This window comes from Mustela nigripes, chromosome 7 (genome assembly GCF_022355385.1).
Source record: "Mustela nigripes isolate SB6536 chromosome 7, MUSNIG.SB6536, whole genome shotgun sequence".
NCBI classification, from domain to species: Eukaryota; Metazoa; Chordata; class Mammalia; order Carnivora; family Mustelidae; genus Mustela; species Mustela nigripes.
The window spans coordinates 60,550,235-60,567,978 of record NC_081563.1 but is presented as its reverse complement, the minus strand read 5'-3'; the positions used below and the strand labels follow the sequence as shown (position 1 = coordinate 60,567,978).

At 38.6% G+C, this 17,744-nt stretch overlaps 1 protein-coding gene across 2 annotated transcripts in view; it reads left to right on the top strand.

Annotated features, from left to right (window-relative positions):
* The first annotated feature begins 3,574 nt into the window (after positions 1–3,574).
* Positions 3,575–17,744, top strand: part of COMMD1 (copper metabolism domain containing 1) — a 209,147-nt gene continuing 194,977 nt past the window's right edge. Inside the window, exon 1 of one of the 2 annotated variants that reach the window (XM_059406002.1) lies at positions 3,575–3,792. In XM_059406002.1, the coding sequence (XP_059261985.1) occupies positions 3,616–3,792 (177 nt within the window). In that variant the 5' untranslated portion in view covers positions 3,575–3,615. The remainder of the gene's footprint in view (positions 3,793–17,744) is intronic. The other variant, XM_059406003.1, reaches the window with a different exon arrangement.

Here is a 17,744-nt window from a genome sequence, read left to right as displayed (position 1 = left end):
CTTCCTGGTCTTTTCTTTGCGGCTGCCTTGCCTTAGGTAATCCTTTTAATAGGACTGTGCCCAGGTTATCTGTGAAACAGGTTGTGTTTTGAAATTTAATAAAATAAAACGTTGTGCTTTAATACTTTCGTTTGAAAGGCATTCCAGCAATGCAGCTGTTAACCAACCTTAATAGCTGCATTGGCAATGGCAGCTCCTGGTGGTACAGGATGATTTTCTTTTATTGATCACATTGGTGTTTTGGAACTTGCTGTCGGCTCAGGCAGGCAGTGATATGTCCAGGTATTACATACAATAGGATAAGAGTTAAATGGTGGTAGTGATATACAGTAGTTTCCATTGTTTTTTTTTTTTTAAGATTTTATTTATTTATTAGAGAGATCACAAGTAGGTAGAGAGGCAGACAGAGCGGGAGGGGAGGAAGCAGGTTCCCTGCTGAGCAGAGAGCCTGATGCAGAGCTTGATCCCAGGATCCTGAGATCATGACCCCAGCCAAAGTCAGAGGCTTAACCCACTGAGCCACCTAGGTGCCTCAGTTTCCATTGTTTTTAAGTCATCTGTTTCTTGTTTTAATTAGACCTGAGAGCGCTGAGAGGGAGTTCTTAGGGCCAGTAGAAAAGTAGGTTTATAGAAAGACTTCAGAGGGGTAAATTAACCCCTAGATATTGTAGGCTACATTTGGTGTATATTTTGGGGAGAAAGTATCTGAGGTATCTATTGGATTCTGAGAGCATGTTCTGTTATCAAAACATTCAAGAAACACTATGTAAGGTATATGGCTTTTCTCAGTCATGTAGAACACATATGTTCTTTTTTAAAAAAAACATTTATTTGAGAGAGAAAGAGTGAGAGAGGGAAAGCACAGAGGAAGAATGAGAGGGAGAAGCAGACTCCCGGCTGAGCAGGAGCCTGATGTAGGGCTCGATCCTAGGACCCTGAGATCATGACCTGAGCCAAAGGCAGAGGCTTTCATCCAACTGAGCCATCCAGGTACCCGAACACATACGTTCTTTAAAGCTTTTTATTAAAAGGATTTTGATTTTAGGACATACTACTTATCTTTTCATTATATAACCTTTTATTACAGTAGTATTGCATGTGCACTCTAAACATTTAGAAAAATTAGGTAAGCAAAAGAAGCAAATAAAAACCACTCTCAGGGTGCCTGGGTGGCTCAGTAGTTTAAGTGTCTGACTCTTGGTTTCTGCTCAGGTCATGATCTCAGGGTTGTGAGATCTGTGCTGGGCGTGGAATCTCTTGGGATTCTTTCTCCCTCTCCCTCTGACCTCTCTCCCTCTTTAAAAACAGAAACAAACAAACAAAAACCATTCTCAGTTATTCAGAGATATACTTTATAGCAAGTGGTGAATAACCTTAGAGACTTCTATGCAGGTTGACAGATCCAACTATCTAAACCTAGGAAAATATCTCAATATAGGTGAGAATCATTAATATTCCTAGTGTGTAAGAGCTCTAATGAAGTGACAGAAACTCTATAGAGAATTGTCAAGAAAATGGGAGGAAATACAAGTAGTCAATAAATATATATTAAAAAGTATTATTTCTCAAATTTAAGAAATACAAGTGAAAATAAGCTAATATTTCTCTATCAGGTGGTAAAGATTATATAGAATAATATCAGACTGTTAGGAAGGTTTCATAGAAATAGAAATATATGGTACTTCCATAGAAATAGAAATAAATGGTACTTTCTGGTAGGTAATTTGGAAGTTATGTGCTTGGAGCTTGCTGTAGGCTCAGGCGGGCCGTGCTGTTTCCACTCATAACCCTTTCCCCCCTTATGCTGACCATTTTCTGCAATTCCTGTAGGCATACTTAACACAATGTATAATTTATCTCTAGGTTTGCTTTTCTTGGAGCTGTGAAAGCATCTCTGAATTTGCCTTTTAGAAAATTAATTCCTCTAGGGAAAGAGATACATCTTTTCTATTATAAAGAATGCCTCTTGACTTCAGTCAAACACTGGATAAACATTAGATCGTCTAGATCAGTGATTCTCAACACTGCAACAAGGTGGCACTCCCCTTGAAAGGGGAGGTCAGTTGTCCTGACAACGGAAAGGGAGCGATGGCCTAAGCTGGACAGGGCCGGGTGAATAAGACATCCTGCTATGCACGGGGATATTCACTTAGGTGAAAAACCTACATGTTTATTATTGTCTGAGTCTGAAATGGAACTCAGTTACACCATTGTTTTTATGTTCTTAACATGGTTTTAATATACACAGAACATTCCTGGTTTACAGTTACTGGGTAAAGTGAGGAAAGAATGTTTTTGTTCTGAGCAACTACCAACCTTTGTTCACATTACAGAAGATCAAGTTACCAGTAGCAGCTGCTCTCTCTTTCTCTCTGGAATCACCAATACAGCAGCATACCTATATCAATTTGTATTTGTCACAGAAGGTTCAACATAAAGCTGCAGGGATTTGGCTATCCCATATGTCTCCTAGTCACCTACTATAGTTATGCCCCAACACTTACACATTGAAACATGTATGTTTAAATTAATTTCCTTTTGTTTTTATTCTAAATTATAATTAGATCATTATGTTGACTTTTAAATTGAAATATAATTAACATACTGTGAAATTCAGCTTTTAAAGTGTATAATTTGGTGGGTTTAGCATATTTACAAAGTTGTGTAACCATATCAATATCTAATTCTAGAACATGTTTGTCACCCCTGGAAGAAATCCATTCCCCCTTCCTCTAGGTCCCTGGCAACCATGAAATCTTTCTGTCCCTATGGATTTGTCTTTTCTGAACATTTCATGTAAATAGGATCTTACCTTATCTCACCTTTTATGTCCGTCTTCTTTCACTTAGCATGTTTTTAAGATTCATCCATGTTGTAGTATGTATCAGTACCTCATTCCTTTTTATGAGCGAATAACATATTGATTTTTTGAAATCATATGGGTAGAAAGTTACATAACCCGTGCATTTCATTTCAGGATTGTAAAGAAAATGTTAGCAAAATCTTTATTATAGAAAGGAGCATTGGATCAGAGCCACACCGATTTAGCCAGAAAGACAGGACCCATAATTGTAAAAAGGCAAGTAACAATCCTAGCAAACACTTTGTTATCTGGGGATAGTTAAATTTTCTGGGACAAAAGGTGGTCAGGTAATGATTAGGCAGAGATTAGATACGAGTGATAGATCGATATGAATGATCCTATTCAGTTAGCGGATTTGTAAGGCCTGGAATGAGGCGCAGCGGTTCCAAAGTTAAACTGCCACCTTCATTGGATAGTTTCCCATCTCTCTCTCTCTTTTTTTTTTTAAGATTTTATGGATAGTTCCCCATCTCAACTGATCTCCAACAGGTAGATCTTTCCTTTCAGCAGACCCTGAAATGAGGAAGGGGATCAGTAAGTAAAGTGATTCTTCTGAACTGAATGGATGGCTCCCTGGTGGCAACCTAAGGGGATGAGTTTTGCGGAGCAAAGCTGAGAGCTGCCGATACTGACCTCTGGTGGAACTTGGCCGCCATTTGTCCCGGGCGCCTTTGCCCAAGCCATTTAGGCCCATCCCGGGTGCCGTAGTGGGGCCCTCGCTCAGCTGTTGCGGGGCGGGGCTGCTGCTGACCATGGCGGGCGAGCTTGAGAGCTCCAAAGCCCTGAGTGGGTTGCTGAACGGCCTGGCCCAGGAAGCTTTCTATGGGCACCAAGGCATCACGGAGGAGCTGCTGCGGAGCCAGCTCTATCCCGAGGTGTCACTCGAGGAGTTCCGCCCCTTTCTGGCGAAGATGAGGGGGATTCTTAAGGTATCCGTCCTCCCCGCAGCTGCGGCCGCTGAGCCCAATCCCTTCCCCTCCGCTCTCAGATTGGGCACCCCAGAAGCTGAGAAGGCTTTCCTTCTTACACCTCCACTTCGTGGGCTCTACATTATATTCTTCAGATGCGGGGCGCTCGCTCCGTCGCCGCCTGTCACATTCTTAAGGGTGATCCCTTTCTGCTCAAGCTCCGTGCCCTGGAGCAGACAGGAACAGGCAGGACTGCGGGCTTTTTCTCCACTTTTTTCTCTGTTGTTGTGTGGGCAGCAATTTCGAGTTGCTTTGGCGAATCTGTGCGCTCTAGATTAAAATGAAAATTGAAGAGCTGTTAAGTCTAGCTTTCCGAGGTTGTGGAAGTTAAAGTGAGCCACTGCATGCTGGGATAGCGGGTGGAGGGTTCGCCGGAGTGAACCCGTGTCAAGTAGTGCATGGTATGGTTAAAAGAGCGCATTTACTAGCTTGAAGTCAAGTATAAGTCAGCCTGTCCAGTAAACATGTAATGAGAGCTAAACATCTAATTTAAAATTTTCTAAAAGCCACATTAAAAAAGTTAAAAAGAAGCAGATGAAATTAATTTTATTACATTTAACCCAGTGGATCCAAAGTATTATCTCTTTTCATGTAATCGACATACAAAATGTTAATAAGGTATTTTTTCCGCCGAGTCTTTGAAATGTATACATTTTACACTTAAAGCACATGTCATTTTGTATTAGCCAGATTTCAAGTGACCAGTAGTTACCTGTGGCCATTGAACAACACAGTTTCAGACTGAGAGCTAGTCACCTGAATGAATCCAGTGCTGAAGTATACTCTAGAGATAGACAATAAAAATGATTTTCGATTTTTGTGGGCCTTCAGTGAGGAACTGTACTAGGTGGATACCCATTTTAAAGAATAGGAAACAGGCTCAGGGCATCTAAGTCTAGTTAGTCTAAAATCACACTTTGGTTAAAGATGGTGTTGAAATTTCATCTGTTTTTTTGCATCTGCTATTTGTTTTGAAACTGCTTAGACTTTAAGAGGCATTCTTTTTTTTAAAACTGCTTTTGCTTACAGGATTTGAATCTGGGGGCGGGGGGAAAGGCAAAACAGTTATTTCACAAAGAGTAAATGGACTGTTTCATGGAAATATTAGAGGTATTATCTCAGGTGTGATCCTAGACATTCTGAGTAATTTTATTTTATTTTAAAGATTTTAAGTATTTTTTTAAGATTTTATTTATTTATTGACAGAGATTACAAGTAGGCAGAGAGGCAGGCAGAGAAGAGAAATGGGGAAGCAGGCTCCGGGCTGAGCAGAGAGCCTGTTGGGGGCTCTATCCCAGGACTGAGATTATGACCTGAGCCGAAGGCAGAGGCTTAACCCACTGAGCCACCCAGGCACCCCTGTTTTAAAGATTTTAAAGAAATCTCTATATACCCAGTGTGGGGCTTGATCTCACAAACCCAAGATCAAGAGTTGTGTGCTCTACCGATTAAGCCAGTCAGGCACCCCTATTCTAATTTTAATTGATATCATAAAGACTAATGAATGCCTTTTGTTTCTATCAAATCTTATTCTCCAAGTGGTCAGAAAAGGTTTCCTAGAGAATTTGACTTCTTACCTGAGTTTTTGAGGTGTTTGCTAAGCCTGTAAGGGGGATGAGGATGAGGGACTGTAGGCCAAGAAGTAAGAAAAGCACATGTGTAGGCAGTATCTTAGGAACTCCAAACACTGGGGGCTACTGCTCTTTAGGTGGACAGTATGATTATTTTGCTTGGTAGTGAGGTAAGAATTGCAGGCTACCCAGAGAAGACATTGCCTGGAAACGCTCTCTTACTTACTTTTGAATATATTGATGAATAGTATCCAAGTATTGCTCTTTCTGCTTTCAGTCTTCTGAGGATGGAATACTTCAGTTTTCTGAGTAATTTTGAAGAGCTGAAGTAATTTTGAAGTAGTTGAAGAGCTGGCATGGCTCAGTTGGTGCTGGGAGTAGAACAGAAGATTTATTTGCCTATGCTTTGCAGAACAGCCTCTGTATAGCCAATTGAGATACCAAGGGGAAAAAACCTTTGGTTTTTTGACCTAGGGCTGAAACTATGGGTTCTAGATGACATCTAGTTCCAATCTTCACTTACCTTTTAAGCAGCACTGAGTTACAAACATCTCTCTAATTTTTGAAAAAGCATAAAAAGCAAACAAGATTTTTTTTTTTTTAAGATTTCATTTATTTATTTGACAGAGAGAGATCACAAGTAGGCAGAGAGGCAGGCAGAGAGAGAGAGAAGGAAGCAGGCTCCCTGCTGAGCAGAGAGCCCGATGCAGGACTTGATTCCAGGACCCCGAGATCATGACCTGAGCTGAAGGCAGCAGCCTAACCCACTGAGCCACCCAGGTGCCCCAAACAGGATTTTTATATATAAGTCTTTGAGCATGTTCTTCTGCAGTAAGAGAACACACACAAGCAATCATGATACAAAGTTGCTGTAGTATTTGGAAATAGAGATCTGAAAAAGCTACTGTGGACAGAAAGAGGCAATAGCTCTTTTGGGCAGGTTCTTGGAAATGCCATTTTTGCTGCTCTTGAAGAAAGTGTAGAATATTTTAGACTGAAATGAGGGGCAACCATGTAGGACATTCTAGGTTAAGAAAATAGGAGTAAGGCAGGAAAATGGTAACTAGTCCAATGGAGCAGGTTCAGGAAATAGTAAATATGTTCAATTTGACAATAGCATAGTGGTTTCCAATATGCATTGGTGGAGGAGCCAAGAAAAAAATAAAGCAACCTTTATTTCTTTATTTCTGCTAACCATAATTCCTGCTTTCTAGCAGGGCATACTTTTTTTTTTTTTTTTTTTTTTTTTTTTTTTTTTGGCGGCAAAATACTTAATAACAGAATTTATCATTGGGGGCACCTGAGTAGCATAATCTGTTAAGTGGCCATCTCTGGGTTTCAGCTTGGGTTGTGATCTCAGGGTTGTGGGATGGAGCCCCATGTTAGGCTCCCCGGTCAGTGGGGAGTCTGCTTGGGACTCTCTGTCCTTGTCTCCTTCAACCCCTCTCCCCCTTCTCATGCCCTCTCTAAAATAGATGAATAAATCTTTAAAAAGAGAGAATTTTTTTTATCATAACCATTTTGAAGTGTACAGTTCAATGGTATTAAAAACTTTTATGATATTGTGCATCCATTACCACCATCCATATCTATAACTCTTTTCATCCTGTGAAACTGGAATTCTGTACCCATTAAACACTAACTCCCCATAACCGCCATTCTATTGATTCTCTGATTTTGACTACTTTTAAGTATCTCATGTAAGTGGAATCATGAAGTATTTGTTTTTGTTTGTGTGTGTGTCTGACATGCTTTGCTTAGCATAATGTCATCAATGTTTATGTTGCATATATCAGAATTTCCTGTCTTTTAAAGGTTGAATAATATTCCATTGTATGTATATCCTATACTTGCTTTATGCATTCATGTCATTGGATACTTGTGTTGCTACCATGTTTTAGTTGTGAATGATGCTGCTGTGAACACAGGGTTGCAGTTACCTCTTTGCGATGCTGCTTTCAGTTCTTTGGGGTAAATATCCAGAGGTGGAATTGCTGGGTCATATGGTAATTCTATTTGTAATATTTTGAGAAGTGCCAGCTGTTTTCCACAGTGGCTGTACCATTTTACATTTCCACCAACAGTGCATAAGAGTTCTGATTTCTTGGGGCACCTGGGTGGCTCAGTGGGTTAAAGCCTCTGCCTTCGGCTCAGGTAATGATCCCAAGTTCCTGGGATCGAGCCATGTATCAGGTCTCTCTGCCCAGCAGGGAGCCTGCTTCCTCCTCTCACTCCAGCTGCCTCTCTGCCTACTTGTGATCTATGTCTGCAAATAAATAAATAAAGTCTTAAAAAAAAAAAAAGAGTTTTGATTTCTTTACACCCTTGCCAACACTTGATATTTTCTGGTTTTGTTTTGATACGAGCCGTCCTTATGAGTATAAGGTGAGCAGGGTATACATTTTTACATGTAGATAACAGCAGAATTAAAAACATTTTTTTCTTTTGTCTTTGTGGAGTCAAAGCTATCTTGAATTCAACATGCAGGCTAGAAGAGCAGAGAAGAAAATAAAAAAATGAAGGAGTCCGAGCAAAGGGAAACAAACTGAGGATAAAAGTGGAGTAGTACCTTATGTCGTTTGGTGGCCACACCTTTCAGTCATCTGTAGAGAATCAAGTTCTGTGAAGAAAGTGAAAGTGAGAACAACAACAGGAGTAGGAGGAAAGGATGTTTAACTCCCGGCAGGGAATAGGATGTACGTGTTAGGTTCCTTATTGCATTCATTTATAGGCTGTGTTTCAGATATCCCGAGCTGCAGTCTTTCCCTCTGACCTTCACATTGTGTGCCCAGATGTATTGTACTGATTGTGGCATTTGTACTAGTCTCTGTTTCCGCTTGGAAGTTTTCCTATCCTACTTGGCTGGGACATGGATCCTCTCTAGGCTTACCTATTGCTCACAAGAGGGCACACCTTTCATCAGTTTGTAGATACATGAAGCTGGCCATTTGTTTGCTCCAGTTCTGTTTTTCATAGCTCCTGAGGGGCAGTGAAACCAGTAAATTGGGAATGATGTGTTTAGTTAGGGAGATGACCTCATATATAAATACTCTGCCATTTTAACCCATCTTTTGGTTTATTTATAATTTCAATTTATTCTAGATATTCATTTGTAAATTCTTTATTTCTTGCCTCTGCTGTTAACCTTACAAGGGATGATGCTTATCCTAGTTTACTGGAATTCTAGAGAAAGATATTACTTAACTGAAACTACATCACCTTTTGTACTTAACCTTCTGTATTCACCACTGGCCTATGTCTGTATTCACTACTGCCCCTCTTTTGGTGATAATTTTGTGTTCCCTCACTGAGGTTTTATATTAAATTTTTTAAATTAAGTTTTTATTTTATTTATTAGGGAGAGCGTGCGCACAAGCAGGGGCAGAGGCAGAGAGAGGGAGAGAAGCAGACTCCCCTGATGAGCAGGGAGCCTGATGTGGGGCTCAATTCCAGGGCCCTGGGATCATGACCTGAGCTGAAGGCAGATGCTTAATTGACTGAGCCACCCAGGCACCTCAAAATCTAACACATTTTCTGTCTGAACCTTTATAGAAAAAAAATGTGCTGATTCCTGTCTCAAACGTCTGTTTTTAATCTCAGGTTTAATATTTGGAAACAATATAATATATAAATTATTTTTATAATTTAGTTTAGAAGTTACTTGATAAAAATCTGAAAGCTAGAAATAGGGATTATTTGGTGTTTTATCCTCTGAGGAATTTTGCTGCTTATTCTTTATGTTCATGAGTTTTGTGGTGAATTAGAAATAAGCTTTAATGTTTCTGTGGTACTCAGTGTATGTTCTTCATAAGACAATTTGAAATTTTTTTCATATTGAATATGTGAAGTTTATGTGTTTATTAACATAATATAAGGTAATATACAATGAAATGTTGTAAGCCTGAGAACCAAGTAAAAACTATCAACATGAAAACTGGTTTAAATTTACATAAGAAAATAACTTACCAATAACATAATAATGTTTAGGGGCACCTGGGTGGCTCAGTCAGATGAACATACACCTCTTGGTTTCAGCTCAGGTCATGATCTCAGGATTGTGGGATTGTGCCCCTGTTGGGCTCCACACTCAGTGGGTAGTCTGCTTGAGATTCTCTATCTCCCTCTCCCTCTGCTCCTTACTCCCCCCAAATAAATAAATAAGTCTTTTTTTTTTTTAAAAGATTTTATTTATTTATTTGACAGAGATCACAAGTGGATGGAGAGGCAGGCAGAGAGAGAGAGAGGGAAGCAAGCTCCCTGCTGAGCAGAGAGCCCGACGCAGGACTCGATCCCAGGACCCTGAGATCATGACCCGAGCCGAAGGGAGTGCCTTAACCCACTGAGCCACCCAGGCGCCCCTAAATAAATAAGTCTTAAAAAAAGAAATATAAGGGGAGCCTGGTGGCTCAGTCAGTAGAGCATGTGACTTTTGATCCCAGGTTTGTAAGTTAGAGCCCCATGTTGGCTTGTAGAGGTTACTTAAAATCTCTAAGGGGGTACCTGGCTGGCTTAGTTGGAATAGCATGACTCTTGGTTCTGAGGTTATGAGTTTGAGCCCCACGTTGGGCGTAGAGATTACTAAAACAAACAAACTTAAAGAAAAGATTTATTTATTTTTAAGATTTTATTTATTTATTTAATTGACAGACAGTGAGAGAGGGAACACAAGCAGGGGGAGTGGAAGAGGGAGAAGCAGGCTTCTTGGTGAGCAGGGAGCCAGATGTGCGGCTGGATCCTCGGACCCTGGGATCATGACCTGAGCCGAAGGTAGATGCTTCACAGACTGAGCCACCCAGGCACACTCTTAAGATTTATAATAGTAAAAGGCTATAAAAATATTTCTATTTTAAAGATTTTATTTATTTTAGAGAGAATGAGCAGGTGTGAGTGAGCAGGGGAGAGGGGTAGAGAGAAAGGGAGAGTAAGAATTCTAAGCAGTCTCTGCCCTGAGCATGGAGCCCCACAGAAGACTTGATCTCATGACCCTGGGATCATGACCTGAGCTGAAATCAAGAGTCAGATGTAGGGTGATGGGTAGTTCAGTTGGTTAAGCATCTGCCTTTGGCTCAGGTCATGTTCCCAGGGTCCTGGGATTGAGTCCCACACTGATCTCCCTTTGCCTCTCTCTCTCTCTCTCATCAATCAATAAAATTTTAAAAAAGAGTCAGATGCTTAACCAACTGAGCCACCCAGGCGATCCCCAAATATTTCTATTTGAAATACCTGGTTCTGTTTCTCTTCTTGAAGCCATAAAAATTTGTAATTTGTTTGAGAATTAGGTTGACTGGAAAGAAAAGACCTGTGTTGATATGAGTTCCGTATATTTTGTAATTCAGGAATCAAATATTTTTTTGTTTTACCAATATTGAGTTACCTATATGCTTTCCCTTGTTAATTATTAATTATTTTTATTAACATATAATGTATTATTTGCCCCAAGGGTACAGGTTTGTGAATCATCAGGCTTACACACTTCACAGCACTCACTATATCACATTTCCTCCCCAATGTCCATAACTCAAGCACCCTCTCCACACTTCCCCTCCCCCCAGCAACCCTCAGTCCCTTATTAATTTTTATAATAAGCATTATTTAGAAATGTGAAATGTATTAAAAACTCATAATACCACAAGCTGACATAACCTATATTAATGTTTTTGTGCACTTATTTATACCACAGACATTTCAAAGCATCTTAATACATGCCATGCCCTGTGCTTGGGATGCAGCAGTAAACGTCATAGCTACAGTCCCTGCCCTTGTGGAATTTATAGTTCCTGAGGAATACAGACAATAAGTCTGTGGTTAGCTTTTGAAAAGACAGTTATAAGGTGCCAATTCATGCAGATTATAGGCAGTTTAGAGTGGTTCCTAGCCCACTCTACAACATGAACAAAGAATGAAAAGCAGGGAATGGCCTACTTATTAGGTACAATGAACTGAAAAGAAAGGACAGACACACAAGTAATTTTCCTTCTTTGAGTTGTCTTCAGCTGGTCCCAAGGTAGGGGTTTCTCATGAATATGTTTGATTACAGTCATGGTAATGTCTTTCCTTCATGAGGATTTGACTGCTTTGGGACCTTATTTTAGGTTTCTTGACATGGTCTTCAGGGCCAGATTGGCTGTCAGAGCATCACTGTACAGTCCAAGATGTATACTTAAGAGTGGCTCTGCCTTCTTGCTGGTTTCTCCTTACTTTCAGTGTCTCTTCACAGAGCCTGAAGCATGTTTTCAAGTAGCTCCTTAAGAAAGGGTCACTTTTTCCTTTTTTTGGGTTTCTTTTCTTTTTGTTTAAAAAATGAATGAATGAATGAATGTTTAAATTAACATATAATGTATAATTTGTTTCTGGGGTACAGGTCTGTGATTCATCAGTCTTACACAATTCACAGCACTCACCATAGCACATACCCAGTGTCCATCACCCAGCCACCCTATCCCTCCCACCCCTCTCCACTGCAGCAACACTCAGTTTGTTTCCTGAGACCACGAGTCTCTTAAGGTTTGTCTCCCTCTCTAGTTTTGTCTTGTTTTTTTTTCCCTCCCTTCCTCTATTATGCTCTGTCTTATTTCTCAAATTCCTCAAATCAGTGAGATCATATGATAATTGGCCCTCTCACTTTTTTCTTTTTAAGTTTTAAAAAAGTGTCTTTATTCTAGTTCACACTTAGTTGCTAGTTTGGTTGAGAATATATCTCTAGGTTGTGATATTGACTTAGTTTTGAAGGCATTGTTTCATTCCATGTGACCTTTTCCTCTGTGAGCTTTTAGGATTTTTTCCTATCCTTTATTTCCATGAGTATCCCTGGTGTGTGGTTTTCTTTTATTTATTTTTTTTTTATTTCATTATTTTGGCCACTGTGGACCTTTTGAATCTGGAGACTCATGACCTTTAGTTCTGGGAAAAGTTGTATTCTTACTTTGATTTTTCTTTGAGTCTCTTTTTAGCACTCTGATTTCATATGTTAGACCTTCTAGACTGATCCTTGGTTTTCTTTTATTTTCTCTATTTTCCATTTTCTTCCTTTTTGATAGATTTCCTCAACTTTACTAGCATTTCCTCAATTTTACTAGCATTTACTTCCTCTAGCATTTTAATTGCATTTTTCACTTGGTCATGTTTTAAATTTCCAGGAATTTTCTTTTGACATAGACAGTACACTATGTTTAGTCACTATAAGGGAGGAAAAGGTTTCTTCTTGATCCTCATAGGGTCCCTGGCCATGTCTGAAAATAAACTGACAAAGACAGATTAACAGGAGAAAAGCATACAAATTTATTTCTCATAAGTTTTGCATGATATTGGAGCTTTCGTAAGGAAATGAAGATCCAAAGGAACAGACTGAATATTTTATTTTGGGTTTGATGAAGAGTTAAACATAGTAAACTGGGGAAAACTTATCAAGACCTATTTGTAGGGTTCATCTTTGTATCTGTCTTTGGAGATGAGGATGCTCCTTTCTTCTGGAGGCATCTCTCACAAGTGGGTTTTATGACCTATTTCAGGGGAAGGGGATGGGGGGAAAGGTCAAAAAGACCTTGCTCTGCCTTTTTTCCAACTACTTCAGTTTCCAAGAATCTGTATGCCAAGATACTGTATTTTCGGGTAGCATGCCTTGAACCCCATCACCAACAATCTCTCCTTTCTTTCTTAAAACACGAGGTGGGGGCATAGACTACATAATTTTCTGCATTTAGCTCTAAAAAAAATTCATCTTGAGTGGTTTTTGTGCTATTTTCAGTATTAAGAATTTGGTATACTTGTACTCAGTGCTTGTGAAAGCTTTTTTTGGAGACTTTTAATAAACATATTGCTTAGATGTTTTGGGATATGATGAAAGTAGAAGATGTTAAATTCTCCCGGAGAACTTAACCTTTTTAATATTCAAATAGTTTTATGTTTTGCAAATTGTGGTGTATGTTTTTGGTTTTCCTTACTTGTTTATATTATTTTATTTTTTTAAAGATTTAGTTATTTACTTGGGAGAGTGACAGGCAGAGGGAGGGGGAGAAGCAGGCTTCCTACCAAGCAGGGAGCCTGGTGCAGGGCTCAATTGCAGGACTCTGAGATCATGACCTGAGCTGAAGGCAGATGGTTAACCGACTTAGCCACCCAGGCACCCCTTTTATATTATTTTAAAACCACAATTTGATCCTAGTTTCCGAAAAACCAGGAAAGTTTTGTGAGAAGTGTTTATAGTAAAAGCAGAAGCTTTAAAGTACATTTGGTATTAAGTTTATAAAGGGATTTAAGTTGACTGCGTATTAGTAATAATTTTTTGTATTGTCAGAAAATGGTATTTTCAGGGGCACCTGGGTGGCTCAGTGGGTTAAAGCCTCTGCTTTCGGCTTGGGTTGTGATCCCAGGGTCCTGGGATCAAGCCCCACATCGGGCTGTCTGCTCAGCAGGGAGCCTGCTTCCCCCTTCCTCTCTGCCTACTTGTGATCTCTGTCTGTCAAATAAATATATAAAATCTTAAAAAAAAAAAGAAAATGGTATTTTCAGCTTCTGTGTGAGATTTATCTTGTGGAATGTATCTAGTACTTCATTCTTGTTAAAAAGCCAGAGTACTTTTTAGTTTTATTTATGTTTATTTTTTTTTTTTCAGAATGCTTCTAATATTGAACTTTCTTGTGTTACAATAGGGTTTCTGCATTTATTATATATTGTAGAAAGATTTTACGGTGGAAGATTTTTTAATATGTTATTGGTCTGTCTTTACAATGAAAATGTAAAGTGGTATCTTTTTGAGCAGTGTAAGAATGAACTCCACCCTTATACATTTCAGACAGTAAATATTAAATAATAAGAAGTTAACTTGATTATAAGAAAAAAATGCAAAATATCTGGTCTTGAAATGTATAGATTAGAAGAGACTGAAAACACTGATTTATTCTGTCATACTTTCAGGATTCATTGGTCTTCTGTCTTCATTATTGTCTTAACTATAAGCAGTAGTAGTTGTGCTTTTCTACACTAGGTGGCAGTAGAATATTGGCTTGCTAACACTGCTGGAAGCAACGCGATACTTGAAACGTTCTTTCTCTTCAATGTTCGAGTTCAGAAAACAAAGTTGGCTACTCAACAATAAGAATTTCTTATCCAAAAAGAAGTCTAAATACTTGCTTTGATATTTTGAATTTAGAAACTCCATTTTCTGGAAAATTTAAAGCTCTATAAACAGATTCCTTTTGTTGTAGTTCTCTGGTTTTTGTATAACCAAATTTTACTAATTTCATTGAACAGTTTTGAGAATTTAGATGATAACTTGTGAGATACATTTCTACTTCTCTGAAGGATTGGCAAGCAACTGTTTGGTAAGATGTTACACAGACATCACGTGATAGAGTAGCAATTATAGATTACCAGCTGGAGTTTATTTTAATGGGTTCTGATGACCTGTATAAAGGGTACTTGGCTGGTTCAGTCAGTTGAGCATGTGACTCTTGATCTTGGGGTTGTGAGTTCAAGCCCCTCCTTGGGCAAGGAGCCTACTTCAAAAAAAAAAAAGAAAGAAAGAAAGAAAGAAAGAAAGAAAGAAAGAAACCAAATGACCAGTATGAGGTGTTCTAAAAGTCTGGCAGGCTCAGTTGCAGGAGCATGTAACTCTTGATCTTGGGGTTGTGAGTTCGAATTCCACACTGAGTGTAAAGATTTTTCAAATACATTTTAAAAAACCCCACACCTTAACCCCTCTCCCCCATATTAATTGAAGAACCATTTTTGGTTGTCTTCTCAAACTGTTTTGGATCTGCAGACTTAACTTGGGTTGAAAGAGTTTCTGGGAGATTTTAAGGAGAAAAAAATTTTTTTAGAAGATTTTATTTACTTATTTGAGAGAGAGTAAGTAAGACAGAGAGCATAAGAGGGGACGGGGGAGGGCTCAGCAGGAGAGGGATAAGCAGACTCCCCATTGAGTAGGGAGCCCAGTGTAGGTCTTGATCCGAAGACCCTGGGATCATAATCTGAGGCAAAGAAAGATGCTTAACCAACTGAGCCACTCAGGTACCCCTAAAGAAAATATCTGTCTTTGATTTATCTATCCAGTATTTACTGAGCCCATAATTGTACTATACCTGGCTCTGTACACAAAGTTGAATATCACGGTCAAAGAATCCTTTATTATATGGTGAATGCCATAAGAAAGGTATCGATGATGTCTTCTAGTGAAATGGATCCTTATTTTAAATTACAAAACATTTTTTTTGTCCTAATAAAATACCTTCATTTTTGGCTTTGTGTTAACTAAGTGAACAATTAACTTAGAACGTATTTTTTTTTTTAAGAATGTAATTTTTTAAAAATTTGACTTCATTATTTGTTTTAACTAATCCTCTTTAAAAAAGTCATATTATACTAAATTGAAGATATTTTGGTATAGCTTATGTTATGTGTACTTTATTTGTGATAAACTTTTAATATTGCCAGTATGGAATTATCTCTGAAAGGTATTCTGTATATTATTCTCTGAACTGACATCTAATTATGGTATAGCTTTCTTGCACAGTTCTCTACAGAACTATTTCTAAACAAAGGTACCATTTATGAAATCCTTAAATTTCCATTATGTTTATCCTGAGTGTATGTTACTTGAGAAGTAATGAAATCATTTATCATATGTTTAAAATGTGTTCATTTTTTCGAATAAACATTTATTGAACATTTACCTGCCAGATCTTGTGCCTGGCAGTGGAAACATTAGTGGACCAAACAGCAGAAAATTTTCCTATCTCCTCGATGTTATTTAAGGAGGGCAGGGATATCCTTTTTTTTTTTTTTTTTTTAAGATTTTATTCATTTATTTTACATTGAGAAAGAGAGAGAGCACAAGCAGGGAGAAGGGGCATAAGGAGAAGCAGACTCCTTGCTGAGCAGGGAGCACAGTGCAGGACTCGATCCCAGGACCCTGAGATCACGACTGGAACCAAAACCAAGAGTTGAAGGCTCAAGCAACTGTACTGTCCAGGAGCCTCATTCCACTTTACTTACTTCTAATACTACAGTTCAGTTCCACCTGTTTGTGAACTTTATATAAATGTAGTCTTATAGTATATACTCTTTTGTGTCTTTCACTCAAGACATACATACTTGTGGGTTTCAGCATAGCATAAGGTTGTAGATCATTCATATTGCTGTGGAACACGGATAAGCAAACTGTGACCCATAGGCTAAATCTGACCCCTGTTTGTCTGTTTGTTTGAGAGGGGGGAGAGAGAAAGATGGGAAGGGGTAGAGGGCACAGGAGAGAGAGAACTTAAGCAGGCTTTACACCCAGCATGAAACCTGGGACTCAATCTTAAAATCCTGAGACCATGACCTGAGTGGAAATCAAGTTATATGCTTAATCAAGTGAGCCGCCTAGGTGCCCCATGGCCCCTGCATATTTGTGTACAGCCCGTTAGCTACTTTCTTACATTTTTAAATTGTTAAAAGAATTTTTTGTGACCTATGAAACTTACATGAAATTCAAATTTCAATGTCTATAATAAAGTATATATGGTTAGTTTTGTTCTACAAGGGCAGAGTTAAATAGTTGTATCAGAGAAGAGATGGCTGGCAAAACCTAAAATAATTACTGTCTGGCCTTTTATAGAAAAAATTTGTCAACCCCTATTGAGTATATCAGTGTTTGAATATATTACAGTATGCTTATTCATTCTACTATTGAGGAACTGAAAAGTTTACAGTTTTTGCTTTATTATGAGTAGAGGATACTGTTTTTTCTTCTCAAAATTTAGCCACCATTATTTTTCATTAGGTATCTTGTATTGAATAGAGAACTGTATTTTTAAAAAAATTTCATTTATGTTTTTTGAGAGAAAGACAGAGAGAGGTCTGAGCTGGGGGAGGGGCAGAGGGAGCAGATCTCAAGAGCCACCCAAGCACTCCAAAGTAGAGAAGTATTTTAATTCATTTTTTAGTTTTACTTTACTGTGGTAAGACTTAATAAAATTTTAAGTACAGTATTGCTGACTCTAGGTGCAATGTTGTACAGCAGATCTCAAGAGCTTAGTCATTGTGTGTGATTGAAACTTTATGTGTACTGATTAGTGATTCCCAATTTTCCCCTCTCTTCAACCTCTGATACCATCAGTCCATACTGGGATTCTATAAATTGGACTATTTCAGATGCCTTATATAAGGGGACTCATGCAGTGTTAGTCTTTTTGAGACCAGCTTATTTCACTTAGCATATTGTCCTCAAGGTTCATTCATGATGTTGCATATTTGCAAAATTTTCTTCTTTTTTAAAAAAGATTTTATTTGTAAGTGATCTCTATACCAATTGTGGGGCTTGAACTTAAAACCCCAAGAGTAAGAGTCACATGGTCTACCTAT